This window comes from Poecilia mexicana, unplaced genomic scaffold (genome assembly GCF_051168715.1).
Source record: "Poecilia mexicana isolate PSO_F unplaced genomic scaffold, ASM5116871v1 scaffold_11, whole genome shotgun sequence".
In the NCBI taxonomy this organism is placed as follows: Eukaryota; Metazoa; Chordata; class Actinopteri; order Cyprinodontiformes; family Poeciliidae; genus Poecilia; species Poecilia mexicana.
In genome coordinates this window covers 18,695,812-18,715,879 of record NW_028263380.1, presented here as the reverse complement: position 1 = coordinate 18,715,879, position 20,068 = coordinate 18,695,812, and the positions used below count along the sequence as shown (strand labels likewise).

General features: G+C 39.9%; 1 protein-coding gene across 1 annotated transcript in view; it reads right to left on the bottom strand.

The window, feature by feature from the left end:
* Positions 1-20,068, bottom strand: part of LOC106907671 (dolichyl-diphosphooligosaccharide--protein glycosyltransferase subunit STT3B) — a 97,092-nt gene that overhangs the window by 23,115 nt on the left and 53,909 nt on the right. The window contains exons 4-6 of the mRNA XM_088010358.1: positions 13,313-13,378; positions 4,694-4,793; positions 2,471-2,569 (exon numbers count right to left, since the gene is read on the bottom strand). Coding sequence (XP_087866484.1) covers positions 2,471-2,569; positions 4,694-4,793; positions 13,313-13,378 — 265 coding nt within the window. The remainder of the gene's footprint in view (positions 1-2,470; positions 2,570-4,693; positions 4,794-13,312; positions 13,379-20,068) is intronic.

Genomic DNA, 20,068 nt, shown 5'->3' with positions numbered 1-20,068 from the left:
CAGACAGACATAAAAGATTGAGCAAACATCCAAAGGAAACTCCAGCTGAATGTTTGAGGAGGCTCTGATTGATGCCGCCTCCTGCTGGGTACAAAGTGGGTTTGTCATTCCTGCAGAGTTCCCACAAAGACGTCCATGAGATCCCCCTTGGCTAGCCAGGCAGATGTTGAAGACTAATACCTCAGGACAACATATTTGAAATTCATGAGACATATCTGTGTAAATATGCCCGTCTCTTTGCTTGCCTTATCTTCATTTGCAGCCCCCGTCAGTCACACTTCGCATTCAGACTTTCTTTGGGTCGCTCTCTCCATCACCTCTTTGCTTGTCTGGACTGTTCCGTACATAAAAACGGAAACGAAAGAGCGACCTGGTTTCTCCAGTTTGCATCACCTTCCATCCATTCGGAAACCTTGCGTGAAATCCCCCCCCCACCCCCCACGTGCCTCCCTCGCTCCTCCGTTACGCAGCGACCGGCAGAAGAGCTTCTCTCCCATTTCCACGGTTACGTTCCTGCCCGTCTCCTGGAGGGCTGCCGTGCTGCCAACGTGCTTGTCAGTCTACGCCGTGCTGCTTTCCCCGCCTAAGGGGGGCAACGTCCCACCGGCCCCGGTGGGTCCGTGGCTCAGCCGCTCCACTCAGGTCCCACTGAGCTCCATGAATGCTGCACCAGATGTTGTAAGCAGCTGCTACCTTGATGATACTGAAACATTTTGCTCGCTAAGAGAGACAGGAGCCAAAACCAGGGGATACATTTTTTAGATGTTTTTTTTTTTTTTTTCTTAAACGTCTCTCGCACGGCTGCCAGTGATAAAACGGGGACACTTCAATATGCACCTGCTGCACCGTTAAGAAAATACTCTCAAAAAAGAAGAAAAAAAAAGGGGCTTTGCTTCATTTTCAAAAGGTGCCAAAAAGCAAACATGAACGGATGAATGGAGCACTTGCCAATGTATTCATCGCCGTTTCCTAGGCAGCAGATGGGCCCACTTGAGAGTTGAAACTCGGCAGGCTTTAATAAACTTCCCAAAAGCAAAACTGGAGAGCACTGCACATGAGTGGCAGGGAAGGGTGCTTTGTTGTTTCTTCTTTGGAAATGTACCTTGGATCGCTTTTCTCCCACAGAGAGTGATTAACGCCGAGGAGGAATTTACACCCGATACATCCTGAAGAAAGTCAACTGGTTGGTGAAAAATAATACAAGAATGTATTTACATTCCTGGCAGGAACAAGAGTTAAAATGAGAAAATCCAAGAGGCGCGATGTGTATTCGTCGTCATGCATATTTAATCATTAGTCTGCCTAATAAAAACACAGAGGAAAACGAATCTCTCTCTACAACAGAAAAAAACTGAGATATTATAATACTTAATTTACATTAGAGCAATTATGACCTTTTCCAAACATTTGTCCATCAATCAAATGTTGTGACATTATTTCTCAACCACAAAGAGCTGTTCTGCTGTCCCTGATGAAGATGAATAAAAGTCTTTAGATATACATTTATCTTTTATGGCACCAGAATAATGTCAGATTGAAATCCAGTGGACCCTCGTCTGTTCATGGTTCGGTCCCCACAGAGTCAACAATTCAGATTTTTCTCTGGAAGGTAACTTTAAAGTACTAAAATAGATCTGTTATCATAGTAAAATGTAAAACAACTAAAAGAAAATGCAGTCAGGTAAGATTCATAGTCGTGAAATGCTATTGGCTAGCGTTTGCAAAGCAGCCAATCCAGAAGCACCATCTGTTTTCCTCTGCACTGATTGGCTGTACACCCAAGAGCTGAAATAAGGATGAGCGTAGATGTTGGCTTCTGCGGTAGTGCCAAGACGGTTTCCACTGTGCGTATTAATTAATATTAAGGTGCATTTAGTATTTGAACTGCTAAACTACGACTAGGGAGTCTCAGGTATTCATGGATTTTTAGTTATTCTGTGTCTGTGGTCCCGAACCCCCACACATGCCAGGGGTCAACGGTATTCAGAAAAAAAATCTTTAAGTTTATTTACTCAGTGTAAAAAAAAAATGCACAGATATCATATTGGCAACCGTGCTTTCAACACCTTTGACCAGTAAGACGCCACTTTATGTAGAGATTTATCGACGCTGGGAGATTCAGAGAGTGATCTTTGAACTCTCTGAAGAGTCCAGGGTCCTGCCTTCTGCTCTCTTCAGCCAACTCCACAGGTTCTGTAAAGGATTTAGCTGTAGGCTCCGATACCTCCATGGAGGAAGGATGCCTGAACATCTCCTTCATGGAGGAGGTTTTTGCAGGATCTCTACACACTCCCCCATTATAAAATTCCATCCTTTTCGTTGGCATCAGCGATCATGTTAAAAACAAATATTTCTTTAATCTGCCATTTGTTTCCTCCCTCTATAAATGAACTCAAAAAAATCTTTCAGAAAATGCATTAAAAACAAAAGGCTGCATAACATCCCTGCTTCTAAAGAGGGAGGATCTTACCTGCAGCAGCCATGTGTTCGCTGGTCCTGATTGGCTGGAAGCCGACAAAAGGGACCTGCATTGACAGTATGAGCCCCACGATGTAAAAGGTGCTGTATGCTGAGAAAAGACAAAATAAAGCAGGAGAAACAGAGGGGACACCAGATAAGACATCCAACAATGAAAATAAATTACAGCATGAAAAAAGCCATTACTGCACTCCAGTTCTGCGCCCACTAAGGGGGAAAATCAACCTCAATAGAGGTGTTTAAAGTCTATTGATTTTCACTGCCGTACCTCATAGGGAGTAAATACAAAATAGCTAATCTAATGTCATTTGCTGAGAAAATGGGAGTTGGCTCGGCACAGTGTGGCGGGGGGTGTGTGTGCCCGGCGTGCGCCCAGGGAGCCGGGAACGATGCGACTCCCGCTTTTTAGAGGCTTGGAGGGGGCAACCGATTCCCAGACACACCAGCTTAATTAAGATTTCATACTCTTCCTGAAGAGTTTTTGAAGTAGCTGTACCTGCCCTCCCGTAATCCCTTTTTCATACATATGCTATTGATTCAAGTCAGGAAAAAAAAAAAGAAATTGCCAGGGAACATAACCTACAAGCTGTTTAATTAAAGCAGGAGATTCTTTTGTGTAGGATCCTTATTTGAGACGGAGAGAGACACCTGCTTCTGAAAAAGGAGCTGTGTGGTACAAAGCAAAAGTAGCGGGGGAAAAAAAGGTAAAGATCTGGAACTTAATATCGTTTCCATCTTAAAAAATTTCAGTTCATCTCTGTTGCTCATTTGCCATCAAATGGGGTACAAGGTCTCTGAATTATGCTCAAGCTGCAAATATCCGAGAGAAAAAGTCAGAAATAGGAAATTTTCCATCTCATCAAACATCATTTCACTTTTGAAGATGGAGTAAAGGTACGGCAAACCCTCTCACTGCAAATAGACCGTAATGTACTTCAAATCTCTCAAACACTATGCTTTGTGAGTACAACTAATAGTCTCTGCATGGATGATGCTTGACATCGTCTCATTTATCTTGACCATGAAAGGGGCCTGCTGTGAACTCATGCCGACTGCGAGCTGACGGCTCCGATGTGGAGAGACTGGAGGAGGGAGTTGGAGTTCTCTCAGCTCAGAGCTGCTGGGAGATGCAGCGCCTTGCAAAACTATTCACACCTTATGAGGGTTTTTATATATATATATACATACACAGTTCTGTCACATAAGAATTGCAAAGTTTAATGTCTTTTAGGGGGGATTTTATGTGATAGAGCAACAAAAAAGGATATCACAATCTATTGTATTTGTGGTTTAAGTTGTAAATAGATTTTATAGATGTTTTATTTATTGTTTTGGGCATTTAAAATATCTTCCAGTTCAAGTGGTAAGTGTTTACAGAATGAAAGTTTATTGGTCTTTGAGAGGGTGAACTGGTACCATTATGCCATTATTAATCAACGCAAAACAACATTATCGTTTATCACAATGATTACTGGGGCAATTTATTGTCCCGCTAATTTTTTTAAATCGAGATATGCCTTGTTACCACGCCGCACTGCTGTGATTTTTACTCCTCATGTCCAACTTGTCAGTTCAGCAGGGGTCCGTGTCGCGGCCGGTTATCGCTGCCTCCGTCTTCTCATTTCCAGATGCTGGACTGAACTGGGATCTTTGAGACGTTGACTCGCAACCCAAACCAGCTTGTTTTAGATTTTTATTTGTTAAAATGCTAAAACTATTTATCCTTTTCCTTCATCTTAAGAGTTTTATGCATGACTTTGTGTTTGTCTAGCACAAAAAAAAAAAATTAAAGTGAGCAAATGTGGAAAAGTTGAGGTAGGATGAATGCAGTGAGTGGAACTGGGATGCTAGGTGCTGATTTGCACAAAAAAAAGTGAAGAGGGTCAGGTAGCAGGTGGCTGATTTTACTGTGAAGAGGAGTGTGGGTGTGTGGATGTCTGCCATGCTGATGATGAATCGCCTGAGGTTGTCGGTAATGACTACAGACGTGACTGGACCCTGAAGCCTGTTGTGGGGGTCAAATGCTGGGGGGCAACAGTGTTTGGAAACACCTGTGGATCTCCTGTTTATTACACACATTTCTGTCCCACATGGAAAGCCTCTGAAAACAACGTCTCCATCTCACACACACCATTTGTGAGGGTGTTTTATATACGAGGTCAGACAGACAAATATACATTTTAGTTTAATTGCTTGTGCTTTGTGTGAGCCTCACCGATGTAGACTCTTCTGCTGTAGCGTTGCATCAGCAGCAGTGCGAACACATGCAGAGGAATCAGGTTGATAATAAACACGTAGCCTCCCCAAGCTGACACCTACAGGAAACAGAAAAACATTTAAATGTCAGTAAGCAAACAGAAAGCTAAGATAATTAGTGTATCTTGTTTATTTCTCACATTTAATCAGAGACAAAGCTCTATAAGCAGGTTTACATAAATAAGCAACGCTAACAAGACGGTTACAAGAAGTTTGATGAGCTGAGACAAAGTCGTACTGCAAGGAAACTCTTGGTTTAAAAAAAAAATGTAGTTTGCAATCAATAGGTTGTCACTAAAAAAAACTCAAACAGCTGATTTTCAAATGAGAAATTATACTAATTTATTTCTCCCTGTGGTGTGGATGCTGCTACTGAGTGAGGAAGACTCTGAAGTTTCCAGGATATTTAATAGATTTAAAATAAAACAAAGAGGAAAAAATGGGGATGAAAAATAGGAAACTATGTTCTATGAAATGATAGGGTGTGAGAACAAGAGAGAGCAGGGCTTTCAGCTGACAACAGGAAGTTTGACCAATTCCTTTCAACTTTCAATCTTTTTCTTTTATGGAACTTGTTGGATTTGGATACGTTAGCAGACTTTGGGACTTTGGGAAGTCCCAAAGACTTTGGGAAATCTCAGAGTAGAGGTTTGGCTCCATATCAAGGAAACAGATGCAACAAAATGGAAAAAGCTTTAAATAATAAAAAAAGGCCGCTATCTGTTTCCACCTGTTGAATTAACTTGTAAAACCATAACATGATTTTTTTTTGTTTTGTTTTTGTTGCAGCCGACTCCAAAGAAAAGTCTAAATAAAAGAGCTTTCATGTTGGCAGCAGATCCTTGTGGCTTTGCAGAGCCAGAAAATGAAATCCACATTGAAGCCTTCTGTCTGAAAAATTGTCTATAAAGACACAAAACTGCAGGTTTTTGAACATGAAATAAATCTCACCATCTCAACCTGATATGGCCTTTTCTAGTGTCTTCTTACTCAAACTGAATAATTTAAAAGAAAAAAAAGGGATTTTTCTTGTTCAAACAAGTCTGGCTGAAGACATCCAGCCTGAATAACAAAGACCTAGTGACTCACCAATTATTCAAAATATTAAAATTCTCCAAGTTTACCTCGATCTTAGTTCCTCAGATCAAACATAAAAGAATTCGATTTTCCAGATTTATTAATTCTGTCACAACTACAAGCTGCATTATTTTCTTTCAGTCTAGAAACATCAAAATACTATTTCAAAATGGGCCCAAGACACCTCAAAACAACAATTAAGCAGCAAACAAAAATTTAGATAATCAAATAAAATTTCTAAATGTAGAAAGTAACTTATTTTCCACAAAGAAACAACTGCTAATAGTCCCTCAGAGGCCAAGAGACCGCTTCCAAATACCAACGCCCACATCAAAACTCCCACAGCAGACACCAAAACTGCATCTTTACTGGGCACACACAGCCATAAACACCAACTAAAACAGAATCTGTAAAAACTAAGCGATAACACTTCACATGTCAGATGTAAAATCTCTGATGCACCAGTAAACTTAATACGCTCCGCTAAAAGACGACCAAAGCTGCTGTTGAGGTCTGCCATGCATCAGAGCGTCTGATGAGTGGGCCATAAAAAAAGCTCCACTAAAACAACTTTTTAATCATCTATGTGTCTCAACAGCAAAGGGCAAATAAACTGATAGGAGACTGAGTTGTAATTACAGAAAAATAAAAGAATACAGATAAAACGAGCGGAATATGCGAGAAAACAAAACCTGAAAAGGTGATTACATCAATGCAAATTGTTTGATCCTTCTTTTCCTCACAACAGAGCCCTTTTGCTCCAGCAAAGGAAGATAAAACAAACGTTCATCATGATTTCATATTCACAGGAGAAACAAGCAAGTTTTATTACAGAAAGCTGGAGATCCTCGTGCAATATTAAGGCAGAAAAATTAAAAACGAATCTAAATAAGCTTCTTGCTGGCGCAATTATCTTTTGGCAGTCACTCGCATCTGTTGTCTCAAATGGTGACAACCAATTAGAAGCCTGCGAACCAGAACTTGAACGAACAACAAAGATGACTTCAATTTAACACTCGTTTTCAGTGTTGACACAGGAACAGCTCATCAAGTCTATCTGGGAACTGACGAAAACACTGCAGACACAGCGAGGGGCGACCCGCAACATCTTGCAGTGTTAATTTTTTAATGAACTGTCGAGTCAGGCAAAACGAAGTCGCACAGCAGGATTAAGAGGAAGTCAAGAGTTTCAAAATTTCTTCTGAACATCACGCCAAAACAGTCTGAGCGGCTCCCGAATACTGCTCTTAATAGATGACCAACAAGAGAGAGCGGTGCTTTCAAGCAAGGCAGAGAAAATGCAAAGCTGCAGAAAGAAAAGGTGGACAATTCGCCCTTGAAGTTCAATTAATTCAGAGAAGTTTCTAATCCTAAAGTAAATCTGATGGAGAAGGAGGAAGTTCAAACAATCTCTTCCATCGATCATAATGGGAAAGGATCATATTCCCGACTCCAACGTCTCTCCGCCTGGCTTTCTAATCCTACGGCCAGACGGAGATTTATAGAGGTGCGGCAAAAGCAAACGAGGTGGATTAGCAGTGCTGGCCAACAACTTCCCTGATATAGAGCTGCTAGCATCTCATCACAGCCATGAGACTGTCATAGATCTTCAGATGTTTTCCAAGACCGACTGCTTCCTATCGGCTCTTTAAAGATACTTGGATGATGCTAATTATATCGCTTAACTGGCCCTTGATATAAATAATTTTAATTAAATTGAATAAATCTGTTTAAGTAGCCTGCTGCTTAAACAGATTTGTTCTAGTGCATTGTAGAAGTATTTGTCCACTTGAAGATTTCTGCATTTTTTTGGTCACACTGACACATTTTGAATCAAACAAACTTAGTAGAGAAAGATTATCCGAATAAACACAAATTGCAGTTTTCAAATTATTTAAAAGAAAGGGTATCCCATCCCCCCCTGTTAAATTACCTGCAATTTAACATTTATAGTACAGCCGAGTCCAGACTTGGAGAAAAATCCTCAACAGTGGTGTAAAAGTCTTATTGCCAGTTATTAAAAACAATTCAGTTATTAAGTTTGGTTATTGTCTGCAATTATTTTTTCAAATAAGGCAAAATTACAGTCACTGGGGCTGCTGAAGACCAGACTAGTTTGGTTATAGCACCAGTTAAGGTTAGCGTTAGCAGTAGCCCTAATTTACATTTTATTTTACGTAGAAAATGCAATCATGTTAATTTCAAGCTATTTACTTTTTTGTTACAAATATTGAATTAATTTATACAAATTTAAATATTTCATAGGATAAAAATGTTTAATCTGCAGCTGTGTCCATCCCGATGTTGTTTCTTGAGATTTAATGGTCTTAGTCACAAATCATAAGGGACGGTACAGGACCCTTTCCTGCAGATGAACTGCTTTTCCAAGTATTTGTAGGAGCTAAGGTCAGAAAATTAGCTAAAATTTAGAGGCTAATGAGAATCTCATTAGATCTGTACGTGTCTGGCTGTGAACTAGAGCACTAAAACATATTTTGACCTGATAATGGCTGTCAATAAATAATGCATGAAGAAAGTTGTGCTAACACTAATGTGATTACAAGGCCAGGCAACAGATATGCGTGATTATCTTTCATGAGAATCTGTTTAGTAGCTTCAGGAACATTTTTTCCTTAGATGAAAGTGTGCATATAAAAAACATAAAGGCTCTTAAGATATTCACGTTTTGACAAAATTCATGAAAATGTTTATCTTGTTTGTTTATCATACGCCATTCTTAAGAAAGATGTGTCCACATTGTGGTAACATTCACAATAAAATGCTTTGAGTGTCTGCTCAGTCAAACTAAAGAATGCAATTTGAGTAAGTGAACAGCATGGCACTTATTCCACATAACAGGATCATGGGAAGTCGAGGGACGCCTCTCCTCGTCTCGCTGTGGGTCACATGGACAAATTATGGTTCAGCCAACCGTTTTCTAGAGCTAGACTGCAACAGCAGAGGGCAGGAATCGTAAAAAGCTTGGAACAGTCTTGCAGCCGTTATCGCTCTCTGCACTTCAAGCTGGGCTTATCTGATGACCACAGAGGTCCTTTGAAGAGGATTTAAAAAGTGCACCATGCAACAGGCCGAGGGTTTCCTCTCTGAGGTTGCAGATGCATTTATGTGTACGAAGCTTCACACGCAAACTAATCTTGTTATTTTCAAAAGACTTTTTTTTTTCAGTTTGCCATGCCTTGCAAAAGTATTTGCGGCTTATAAACCCGTTTCATAATTTGTCATGTGATAACCAGAAACTAGTGATCACATGTGAGGTGGAAGGAGTATGACTTATGGTTTTTCACTTTATTTTCCAATAGAAATCTGTGAAGATGCACATTTGCAATCGGCCCACTGAGTCCGTCTTTGTAACTTTGGGGATATTGGTGTAAAAAAAAAAAGGCCAAATACAAATGTAACCTTCACTTACAAGTTAATTATTCAGGTATGTTCTGTTATCTCAAACCCTCAGTCAGTCGTGGCAGATGATCGGTCACCCCGGGTCAGGTTCTGCTGGAGGGTTCCTTCTGTTAAAGGAGAGGACTCCTCCTGTCCACCGTTTCCTCAGATAGAAGACTTTTTAAACAAGTGGCACAATAAACTTGACAGCATTCTTTCATAATGATTGAATTGGAATAAAATTGGGTATGAATCTACATATTAATTTGCGTAAATTGTATTTTTTTTTTCTTGAGATGTTTGTTGAAATTTTTGATATAAATATACTAAAATTCACTTATTTGTAAAAAAAAAAAAAAAAAAAAAAAAAAACATTTGAATGCTTATCACTTTTCTGCCATGTTACAATTAATTGGCCACTGTTTTCCATATTCAGCAGGTATGAGTACTGCACAGACCAGTGGAGGGCAGTATGTAATGAAGGATGAAGGTGGAGTTCCTTCATCCACCAGGTTGGTCAGAACCAGACAGATCTCTCCATCTCTCAAGTCTTGCAGTCAGTTTAATGTTTCACTCCAGGGAAGCCGCTTCCCTTAAAGCAGCCACTGTGAGAGCCCGGTTTTCAGAGCATTTAATCAGCATTTGATTGAGCTAAAGAGCTTTTGACAGGCGCTGACATTACAGGTTAGTCTATTAGAAGATGCTGAAGGGTTTAGGGAATTGGAATTTTTTTTAATCAGCTTTGCCCTTTGGTTCCAACCTCAGAAGATGATCTGCAGCCTCCAGCGACGGTCTGAACTTTCCTGGCCATCAGTCCATCAAATAGCTCAGATTCATGTCTTAATCCCAACCACCGCCGCCATTTCTCCTTCAAATAATCCAAAGTCAGAGCAATAAAAGATCTCTCCCGCTTCGTTTTGGTATCTCCTTAATGAGTGTCACGTTCAGTTAAGCCACGCTGGGAAATATAACCTTGGCTTTATCCTGATTAAATACCATCCTAAAAGAATATCTACGGTGCTTCCAGCACTTTGTCTGGAAGGCCAGACAGTCGGTGGTTGCATAGCAAACGATGAGTTATTGATGGCGATGTCCAAACCTGGTTTATTATTCTTTGAGGTGGACTTGTCTAGAGAGGAACATCTGATCTCTTTGGATAAGGAGGAAGATGTGGGCGTACAAAAAAGATTATAACAAGAAGACAAACTAAATGTTTTCACTGCTACTGACGAGGACAATAGTCGGCTCTTATCTTTTTGTATTCTTTCCATCTTTGTCCTTTTTTTTTTATCTCTTTGCACCTCTCTATACACCATTCTGTCCCCTCTGCGTTTTGTCTGCCGTTCTATTCATCTCTCCACCAATCCCCCCTCCGTAATCTCTCGGCTCTTGAGTCCCCCGCTGCAGTGTGATCGATGAAGCTGGATTTCGGTAATCTGCTGGATTTGACATCTGTCTCGCTGCTGGCCAAATAGCTTTAGTTTTGAATGAAGACGACGCTGGAGATTTTCATAGGCGCCCATGCAAACAATCTGTCGCTGAGGCACAGTGCCTAAACTGTCTTTTTTTTTTTATCTCGTCTCTCATCAACCCCCTGATGGGATTCTGTCTGAATTGATAACTAATGCAGGGAAGCAGTGGCTAAACCTACTAACAATTGTCGCAGATTTCCATGAAGTTGCAGAAAAGAAGGAAAATACTTCCTCTGTTAAGTCAGGGTGAGAAAGAGGTTGTTGGAAGGTAGCAGAGAATAGCCGCTCTGAAAGTAATCCCCTCTCACACACAAACATAACATTCCAGTATTTGGGCTTTGCATGGTTCCTTAAAATAAGACTGTCCAAAGACCGGCCCCCGGGGCCAAAGCAGCCCTTGGGAAAATTGTGTATTCCCCAATGGTAGTTCAAAAATGGTACAAAATCGGCCCTCCAGCAAATGGAGCTGATCCATATGGAACTTTTTTAGGATGACATTTTAATATATCCCTCTTAAATGGGAAGTGTTCGGTACAGCACAGTACGTTTCCTTTCTGGCTTTTATTTCAATTTTACAGCAAGAAGGGCAACAAATAGCCAGAAACTATTCTCATAAAACAGACTTTGTTCGGAATAGTCTAAAAATAATAATAATAAGATAAAAAAAATTTGGATCTATTGGACATCTGTTATTGATTAAGGTTGAAGACCACAATCTCCCACAAATGGCTGAGGTCTAAAAATGTTTAGACCTGCTTAGTTACACAGTTCAAACAAATATAGTTAATATACATTTACACACCCGATCGAAACTGTTTTGGCACTTGCACAGAAGCTAACATCGAAGCTAACATTGTGGGATTCAGCCAATCGACGCCAAAGAAAATGGATGCCGTTGCTTGGCTGAATGCCGCTGCTGTATTGGCTGCTTACAAAACAATGTGTCAAAAACCCAGAAAACTGAGCTGCAAATTGGTAGGAGTCTAATATACAATGACTTTTTTCCTATCTACAAAAATAGAAATACTTTGCTCCATTAAAATATTGCTTATTTAGCTAATTGTTGAGTATGTATGAAGAATCATAAACCAACTGTGTTGCAGTGATTCAACCGATTAAATTTACTGGTACTTTTTTGCATGACTTTTTTAAGGCTGCATGTCAATCATTTTCTGGGTACTGAATTTCTGCAATAGTTCCTTCAAATCCAAAATGCAGAAGTTTTTGCAGTTGCAAAAAATATCATTCAGCCTTCAGTGACCTGATGACACCACAGAACAACAAGAAGCACTCAGCTCCAGCTTTCCATCAAAAACCACTTCCTTCACTGTTGCTCAGTGTCTGAACATTATGTCGCTGAAGAAATAAAAATCTTTGCTAGATCAGCCATATACAATAATTAATGAGGGGAACGTGTCATGAAACAGACACTGCAAAGATTAAACTCAACAGCTAAAAGCCACAACTTGACAAAGGTTTCAAACAGAAAGCTTAAGTGACATTTGATGACAGCTGACTTATTGATTTTTTTGAATTTATTAGAATCCGGTGTTCATATCAATGTATTAACAACGTCAGACGGGTCAAATTGAGTACTGAGAGCATCTAGCCTGACTCTTCTGTCTGTGATATGATCAATGGAAGAATCAGAGGCGCTCTAGCCCCTCTGGTATAAAAAGTCAGACATGAACAGCTCGGCTGTAAATGCACAGAAAGGTCTGCTAAAGAGCTCACTGACGGAGCCGACTGGACCGATTCAGAATGTCTGAGCTGCTGCTGCAGAAGATGACATAAAAGAGGAAGTTTCTGTGAATGACATGCTGTAAATTGGATTCTGCCTTTTAGACAAGAATCTTTTTGCTGAAAAATGGATGAGAGTAAAAATCATCTGAATAAAAACGCTCCTGGTTGCAGTAAGGAAAGCGGAGCTGGCCGACAACCCGAGTTTGCGTCAAGAATTGTGTTGAAGGAGGCAAACATTTGGGTCCCCGGGTTCCTCTGAACGGGTGATTAGATCTAAACACTTCCTCAAACAAATCCTGAGAGCATGAAAACCCGAAGCTTCAGAGCAGATAAGCACAACATAAACGTCCATTTATGGAAATCTTAGTTTATAACAGAAATATCTGTCAGAGTCAGATCTTTTACTGACTTTGTGTTAGTAAAAGACCTGCTTTTACTAACAAATTATAAATTACAAAATAAAAGTTTATTTTTTTTCCTCAAAGGACCTCAGGGACGTGAGTGTGTATTCAGCATGAACTTTATAGTGGGGTTGACAAGAATTTTGATAATTTTGAGATAAAGAAACTAGTCGATGATGAATGGAAACTACAAAAACTGAGTGATTGGGATTGTTATTTTTGTCATATAAACCATCTATGGTTTCTTTGCTGGTTTCCAGAGTTATTAAAAAAGCTGTAATTGTGAAAATATTTTTTTGAAATCAACGTTTGCAGTTTGGTGGTATTTATTGCAACATTTTGTGTGACAATGAGCAAGTTTTAATTTTACACCAGTAACTGTCCAGATGTCCAGCCAGAAGTATGATGACAGTGATAGTGACTTTAAATACTTTTCTATCACTTTTATCCTTATTACAACTAAGGCAACAATGCATTAACTCTTACCATGTAGAAGTAGGAAAGACAACAGCCAATGGTCCAGAACACTGAGCCGGTCTTCACAGATTTCACCTGAAAAGAGGAACAGAAAGACAATGTAGTGTTCTCCAATAAAAGGGTTCCTACACAGTTTTACATGTTTAATTTCTAAACCAGCTCAAAGACTTCAAACAGTAAGAGTAAAAGACAGATATGACCTCATGAAAGGACAATGAACGAACAAATGACAAGGCAGACAGACGAATGGACACAAGTAAATAAATAGTTCTCTGGATTGAAAGCAATCTGTCCAGCAATCCAGCTGATGAACAGACCAAAAGACGGATAAACCAATAGATGGATGGGATGATGGATGATTGACTAATAAATGGACAACAAGATGTGGTAGAAACTGTTGGACAAACGGGTGTTTAATGGGTGGATGGTAAATGGACTGGTGTTTTATCAAGTCCAGAGGACCCAACAGCACTTCACACTCATTCTTTCGCCCATTCACACACACATTCACACACTGATGGTGGTGAGCTACTGGATAGTAGCCACACCTGTTCTGGGCTGCCATGCATCGGCACCAACAGGCCAACCGACCAACACCAGAAGGCATGTGAAGTGTCTTGCCCTTAGAGGATTGAACTGGCAACCCACCGATTGCGGGACAAGCTCCTTCCACTATGTATGCTATATTTGCAGTGGAAATCCTGAGACTACCTGTAAATTAGACTTATTCTGCTTACTTAATTTCTCCTACTAGATGATATTTTCAAGCCATAAACCTATTTACATCTAGTACAGTAGAGCGTGCCAACTTAAACCCTTCATTCATCTCTGTTGATCATGAACATAAACATCAGAGTTTTCTGTTGCAGATTATTGTGTTAAACATAGCCTGAAACAAGGTCCGCACACCGACATGACCCACAGACCTGGTTAATAATTAAAAACACTGTTAAAGGTACATCCATACAGTCAGACAATAGAAGTCATATTTCAGAGTGACCAATTAACACAGGTGATATATGTTGTCAAGAAGCTTGATTGCAGTCAGCAAGGTTCATTTATTTAAAGAAAAAAAAAGGAATCAATGTTTCCTGGACAAAGGTAGTCTCAGTCCAAAAATACCACGACACACACCTCTGGATCAATAAGCTACAAACGGCAGCGATGCTTTATATAGCTGGAGCAGGTCAGAATATCCCGACACCCAAAGGAACAGGTCAGAAGACAATAGTCTGATTTCTTGCCAGCAAGGAAGTTGTTTGTAGGAGGAAATCAGAAGATTTCAGAGCTGCATAGCTTTATGTGGGTTGACATGACGACACAGTTAAAGTCCCGGTTAAGTGAAAGTTTTTTGTTTGTTTTTTTGTTTTTCTCTCCTTGGAAGATTGACATAAATGGTGCAAAAAAAAATTAACTGAACAACAATTTCAATCCCGTCAGGATTCTATTTTTTTCTTCCATTTAACTTCAACATTCCCCATTATTTGATCAATTTGACAGTTCTAGTTAATTATGAGTTGATTTTTTCATCTATGTTGTAATTGGCCTGTTCAACTATTTTTTAATCCATTTATCTTTTTATCAATGCATCTTCAATATATTTAATATTATACAATGATTCCAGATTTTAGTAGTCATTTACTATAGAATATATTCTCTTTCCTCCTGGTAAAAACCAAATGTGTGGGTGAATAAAACACTGAATGGGTCTCTGTGCCACGCTGTAGGAAGAACTGTATTTAGGTCACTTCAGAACCGCGACCATGAGTGATGTGCATTTTCAGAACCGACTGATAACCAATTCTGGCTGTTTAAAATCTGCCCCGCCACCCCCTGTTTACCTTTGGGCATATTCTGCTGTCAGACTGTGACTGTTAAATCCCCTGCCCTACTTCATGTTCAAGCTTTCCGTTTTTACACTAACACACACACACACACACACACACACACGCACACACACGCACACACACACAAAACGTTTTAAAATTCAGTCAAGCCTGTTTTTTTTTTTCCTGTCTCACAGTAACTCCCATCAATCTAATTTGGTCCCATTGTGGAGGGAACGCTTTACTAGGGAACACTGCCCATTACAATGAATGCAGGTCTGATTTGAACAATAAATTAGCAGTTTTTGCACAAAATCTAGAGTGAGATCCTGATATCTTCACCCACACAAAACAAAACAATCAGGTTTTAATGGTAAAACATAAACGAGATCCAACATGAATGACTGATACTACTTTGTGATCATGTAACATCTTAATCTTCACTTTGAAGGAGAACTAAGTTCAACGTAATTCCAAATTATTTGCAGAATAATTGGTATGTTTTTTGTGGAGCATATCTAATGTATGTAAAACAAAATGCAGCTTAGGAAACTGAACCTATACATTCTGAAAATAAAAGCAGAAGCAAAGGTGTAACCAAAACTAGTGCTAATCAGTTTAGCAGACAAAACTGCTGAAGACAGCTAAACTTTCCCCATCAGTGTTTCTATTTGAAGTATTCACTGCTTTTAAAAGCAGAGATGCTACACATTTTTCATGTGAAAACTATTTTCCTGGACCTAAAAAGCAGATGTTCTCATTTCTTTTTTGGTCTTTTTTGTAATTTTAAAAGATTTTTAATACAGAACCAAAAAGAAGGAGTTAGAATTGGGTAGCTTTTGAATGGGCTTTATTCAGATCTGTAAAGATTATCCAGACTTCTCCAGATTTCACAGGAACACTTCAAGAGTGACATCAATAACCACAGAGGATAACAAGAGCCACTGAACAATCTGCAATTTTTCCTCAACATCATCCAAACTAGTGAAGCCGAGCCGCATCCAGCCTGGTTTCAACTTGTGGCCAACCCCCCCCGAACCCCTCAGGGCTGCTGCCTTTGTTTAGCCACACAAGTCTCTCAGTGTGGTACCAGACCAGCTAATTAAATATGAGCCAAGAGAAAGAGCGGAATTACTGGTCCAACAATACAGCCATGGTGCGCAGGGTTAAAGAAACGGAGGGACGCTGTGCAACCGTGTGCTGGGAGACTGTTGTTCTTATGCAGACGAATGGAGCAACTCTCCTCTGTGTGAGTGGATTCAATTATAGATTATGGGAGAATGTATGTGTACGTATGTGTGTGTGTGTGTGTGTGTGTGTGTGTGTGTGTGTGTGTGTGTGTGTGCGTGTGTTTGGGGGGGGGTAAACACAGCGATCAAGAGAATAGAGTTGAATGGGTTTTTTAGTGGTTAAAATGAAAGAGTTGGATAATGAAGATTGGGTTGAGACCAGAGAGAACAACACTGTTTATGAAATGCTAAGAAGAGGATAAAGGGAAAAAAATTAACGAGCAATAAGATGATACAGGAAAGGAAGATGGGCAAGGAATAACCAGGAAGAGGAGGAGGAGACGCCGCTCGATAAAGACAGAGACAAAGGACGACAAAGACAATTAACGCAAGACAATCTTGGAGAAGGATGGAGGGAAGGACAAGAAAACCACAAAGACAAATGTGGGTAAATGAGACTGATAATGGGAAGCAGTGGTGCATGGCCAGGATGATTGTTTTTCAGGCCCCTCGCTAAATTGAAGGGAAGATGTGAATGGGCGTACGATGAGTGCAGCGAGATTCTTCTTGATGGTGCTGCCCTGCTCATGACATGCCGCCTTAAGAGGCGGTAATGGCTGCCGCGTGGAACACCTGCCTCGCTTCGAGATGTATTGTCCCACCACGTCAGACGACAAGAGGCCGTTATGATGACGCAGGAACAAACACGTGTCCTCTACAACCTCATAGACGCGTGATAAGGGGAGAAACGGTCATGGCAGATGTTTTATAGGCGTCGCTGGAGGTTAGTGAAGGCAGAACTTCCTGACGCTTTCTATTATTGGAAAGAGTTTCCAGCGATTTTAGAAAATACTAAACGTATAACTACATTTTATAAGACAACGGATGGATTCTGTCGCGAAGCAGCTTAAAGAGTCGGAACAAAGCTGCAGCTAACCTCTTCCAAAATTCAATCAACTGCAGCCCTCTGCTGAGTTTTCTGCCGACTCTGCAGTCTGCGCGGCTCCATTCATCTCAACTAAACTCTGTTCTGTTTTTTCCGTTTCCTTACCTTTCCTTTTCAATCGCAGTTTTCAAGACAAATAGCTCGTATACATACAGAGCCTTGCAAAATTGTTTAAACCTCTTGAATTGTTTTCTTCCTAATTATGCGCTACCAGCACAAAGTAGTTCATACTGGTGAAGTGGCTGGAAAAAAACAACAAAACATCGTTTTCAAAATATTTTAATTAAAATCTGAGCATTCTTTGAATTTCTCTTATCTCTTATAAAAAGCAGTACAACAAGTTGACTTCAGAAGACACCTAATTAATAAACATTGCATTTTCCTAGTAGTACTGACCACTCAAGGCACTTTAGAGTCAAAATCACCCAATAGCACACTCAATCATAAGCTGATATAATACACATGGTAAAATATGAACAAGTTCAAGGGCTATGGCTGCTTTTGCATAGCTGTGTATTTTTTTCCATTTCATCGTTGCATGTAAGCTGCCAGCTTTCTGTCAACCATTTGATGCATTGCTTTCCTTTTCTTTGTTTTTAAATGCATGCTCCTTTCCATTTTAACACTCGTGTCAGTAACATTTTGTGTCTCTGAAAGCTTTTTAAATTCAGAATAGGCTGTCTGTGTCAGTTTAAGTAGGACAACAGCGGAACAATAAAGTCCTTTGTATGGAAGCACGCAGCATTTATATCCCTTGTCCTTCAACCTGGAATGATTTCCCAAATGTTGACGGCTTCTATTTTATTTTATTTTTTTAGAAGTCACCACTGCAGCGAAGGCGCTTTTCAAAGGTTTGGCTCCCTTCCAGCAGCTGTAAAGAAAGCTGGTGAGATTCTCATTAAGGACATTGTGCTTAATGTCAATCAGCCTGGGCCAACATGGGCCAAGCTTCACCCAACCAGGTGTTTGTTGAATAAACTCGGCACGCCACGGAGGAATAAAGACTAGAACTAAGACGAGACTGTCTATTAACTGTTCAGCTGGAAGAATCAATGTTTACACAGAGGTTCTTACTCTGCACAAGTTTTTCTTCCCAATAATTTAAAACCACTTAGCAATTTCTTTAAAAAGTAAAAAAAATCTGTCAGACTCTTTGCAGAAGTTTGATTTGAATAAAATGCATCTTCTAAGGCAAAAGTAATTTATAGATTTTTATTCTAGACATATCCAACGTTTAATCAAAGTGAAAAAATAAATACAGACGGCCAGCTCTTCTTGAAAACATTTTGCAGTGGTCTTTTTGGTTTCTATTGATTTCTTAAAGTCAGTAAAAGTTTGTTCAATGTTGCTGCTTTTGAGCAAATAAACCACAAACACATTTATCAAGGTGCTGTATTTGCTTTCACAGCATGCAGATGGGATTGCAGAACCAAAGAGCATGTGGCTCAACACCACTGACACCAGCACATTCACACATTTCTGGCATTTCTGCTTCAGTCGCTAACTGACTGATCTCTGTAAAACCATCCTCAAACAACCACACTTCTTACTTTTAAATACAAAAAAAAAAATGTTGGATGTCATCCTAAACATGTCATCTGGATCTTATCCTACTGAACATTTCCCAGCTCAGTGGGGCCCGGCTCGCTTTGCACCTGTAGGCTGTGCTACTTCTGCATTTGCTTTCTCACACTTCTGCAATCCTGTTTTACCCCCATTACAGCTCGGTGATATTGTGTTATGTGCAATCTGCAAACTGTAAGTCAATATCCCCTGAAATTAATATTCTCACGACAGAGGTGCAACACGAGAAAAGAGAAGACTTTCAGCTGATAATACAGCAAAGTTGATCTGATTCATATTTTCGAGCGTCTAACCTGCAAAAGCTGAATTTGAAAACGTTACTAGGATGAACTACAAGATCCACCTGCAAAGATTGTCTGACCAACTTCCTGATTTACAGCCACGTACAAGAGCTAACAGAGAACATCATATACTTTATGATCGTATTTGATAAAACATGTGCAGAGTAGGCTGCAAGAGGATCTGGGTGTAAAAGAGCGGAACTATAGATGTGGTTACACTGCTGAGTCAGAGCCCAAACAGAGTGGCTTTTATCAGGGGGATGGAAACTTAGAAACAAGCTCCAAGAGCTGGACGGTAAACTGTAGCTCAGCATCAGAAATGACACGAAATAAAATAAAAAAAAAAACACAAAGTTGTTTCAAAAAGTAACAAGGCACAACCTTGAAACTGCATGCAGTTTTGTGCTTAAAGGGACAGGACCAACCATGGGTATTTGGATGAGTTTCTACACATCCTATGGAAGCCTTCCAGACTTTTCCAAATTCTCGGTTCTTTAGGTTTATTTTAAAATATTAATACACAAGTTTACTTTCGATTTGCGGCAACTATTACTTTAGTGGGAAGGCATTTAATATGGAACAGGAGGAAACTGAAACTGCACACAAAGGAGAAAGGAACGGAGGACAGAAATAAAAAGATGGGATGACAGGAAAGAAGCAAAGACATAAGGAAGAGAAGAAAGAAAGTACACACAAAGGGAAGGAAGTAAGGGCCCAAGAACAAGAGGAAAGAAAGAACAAAGGACATGAAGGAGTTAGAAAACAAGAAAAAAGGAAATGATACTGAAAATCCAGAAGTAGAATTACAGACTTCCAGACTGCGTTGGAACCATGAATGCAGCTCCTGTCTGACCTGATTGGTGTTCATACTGCAACAGGAGTGAATAAGACCCTCCACC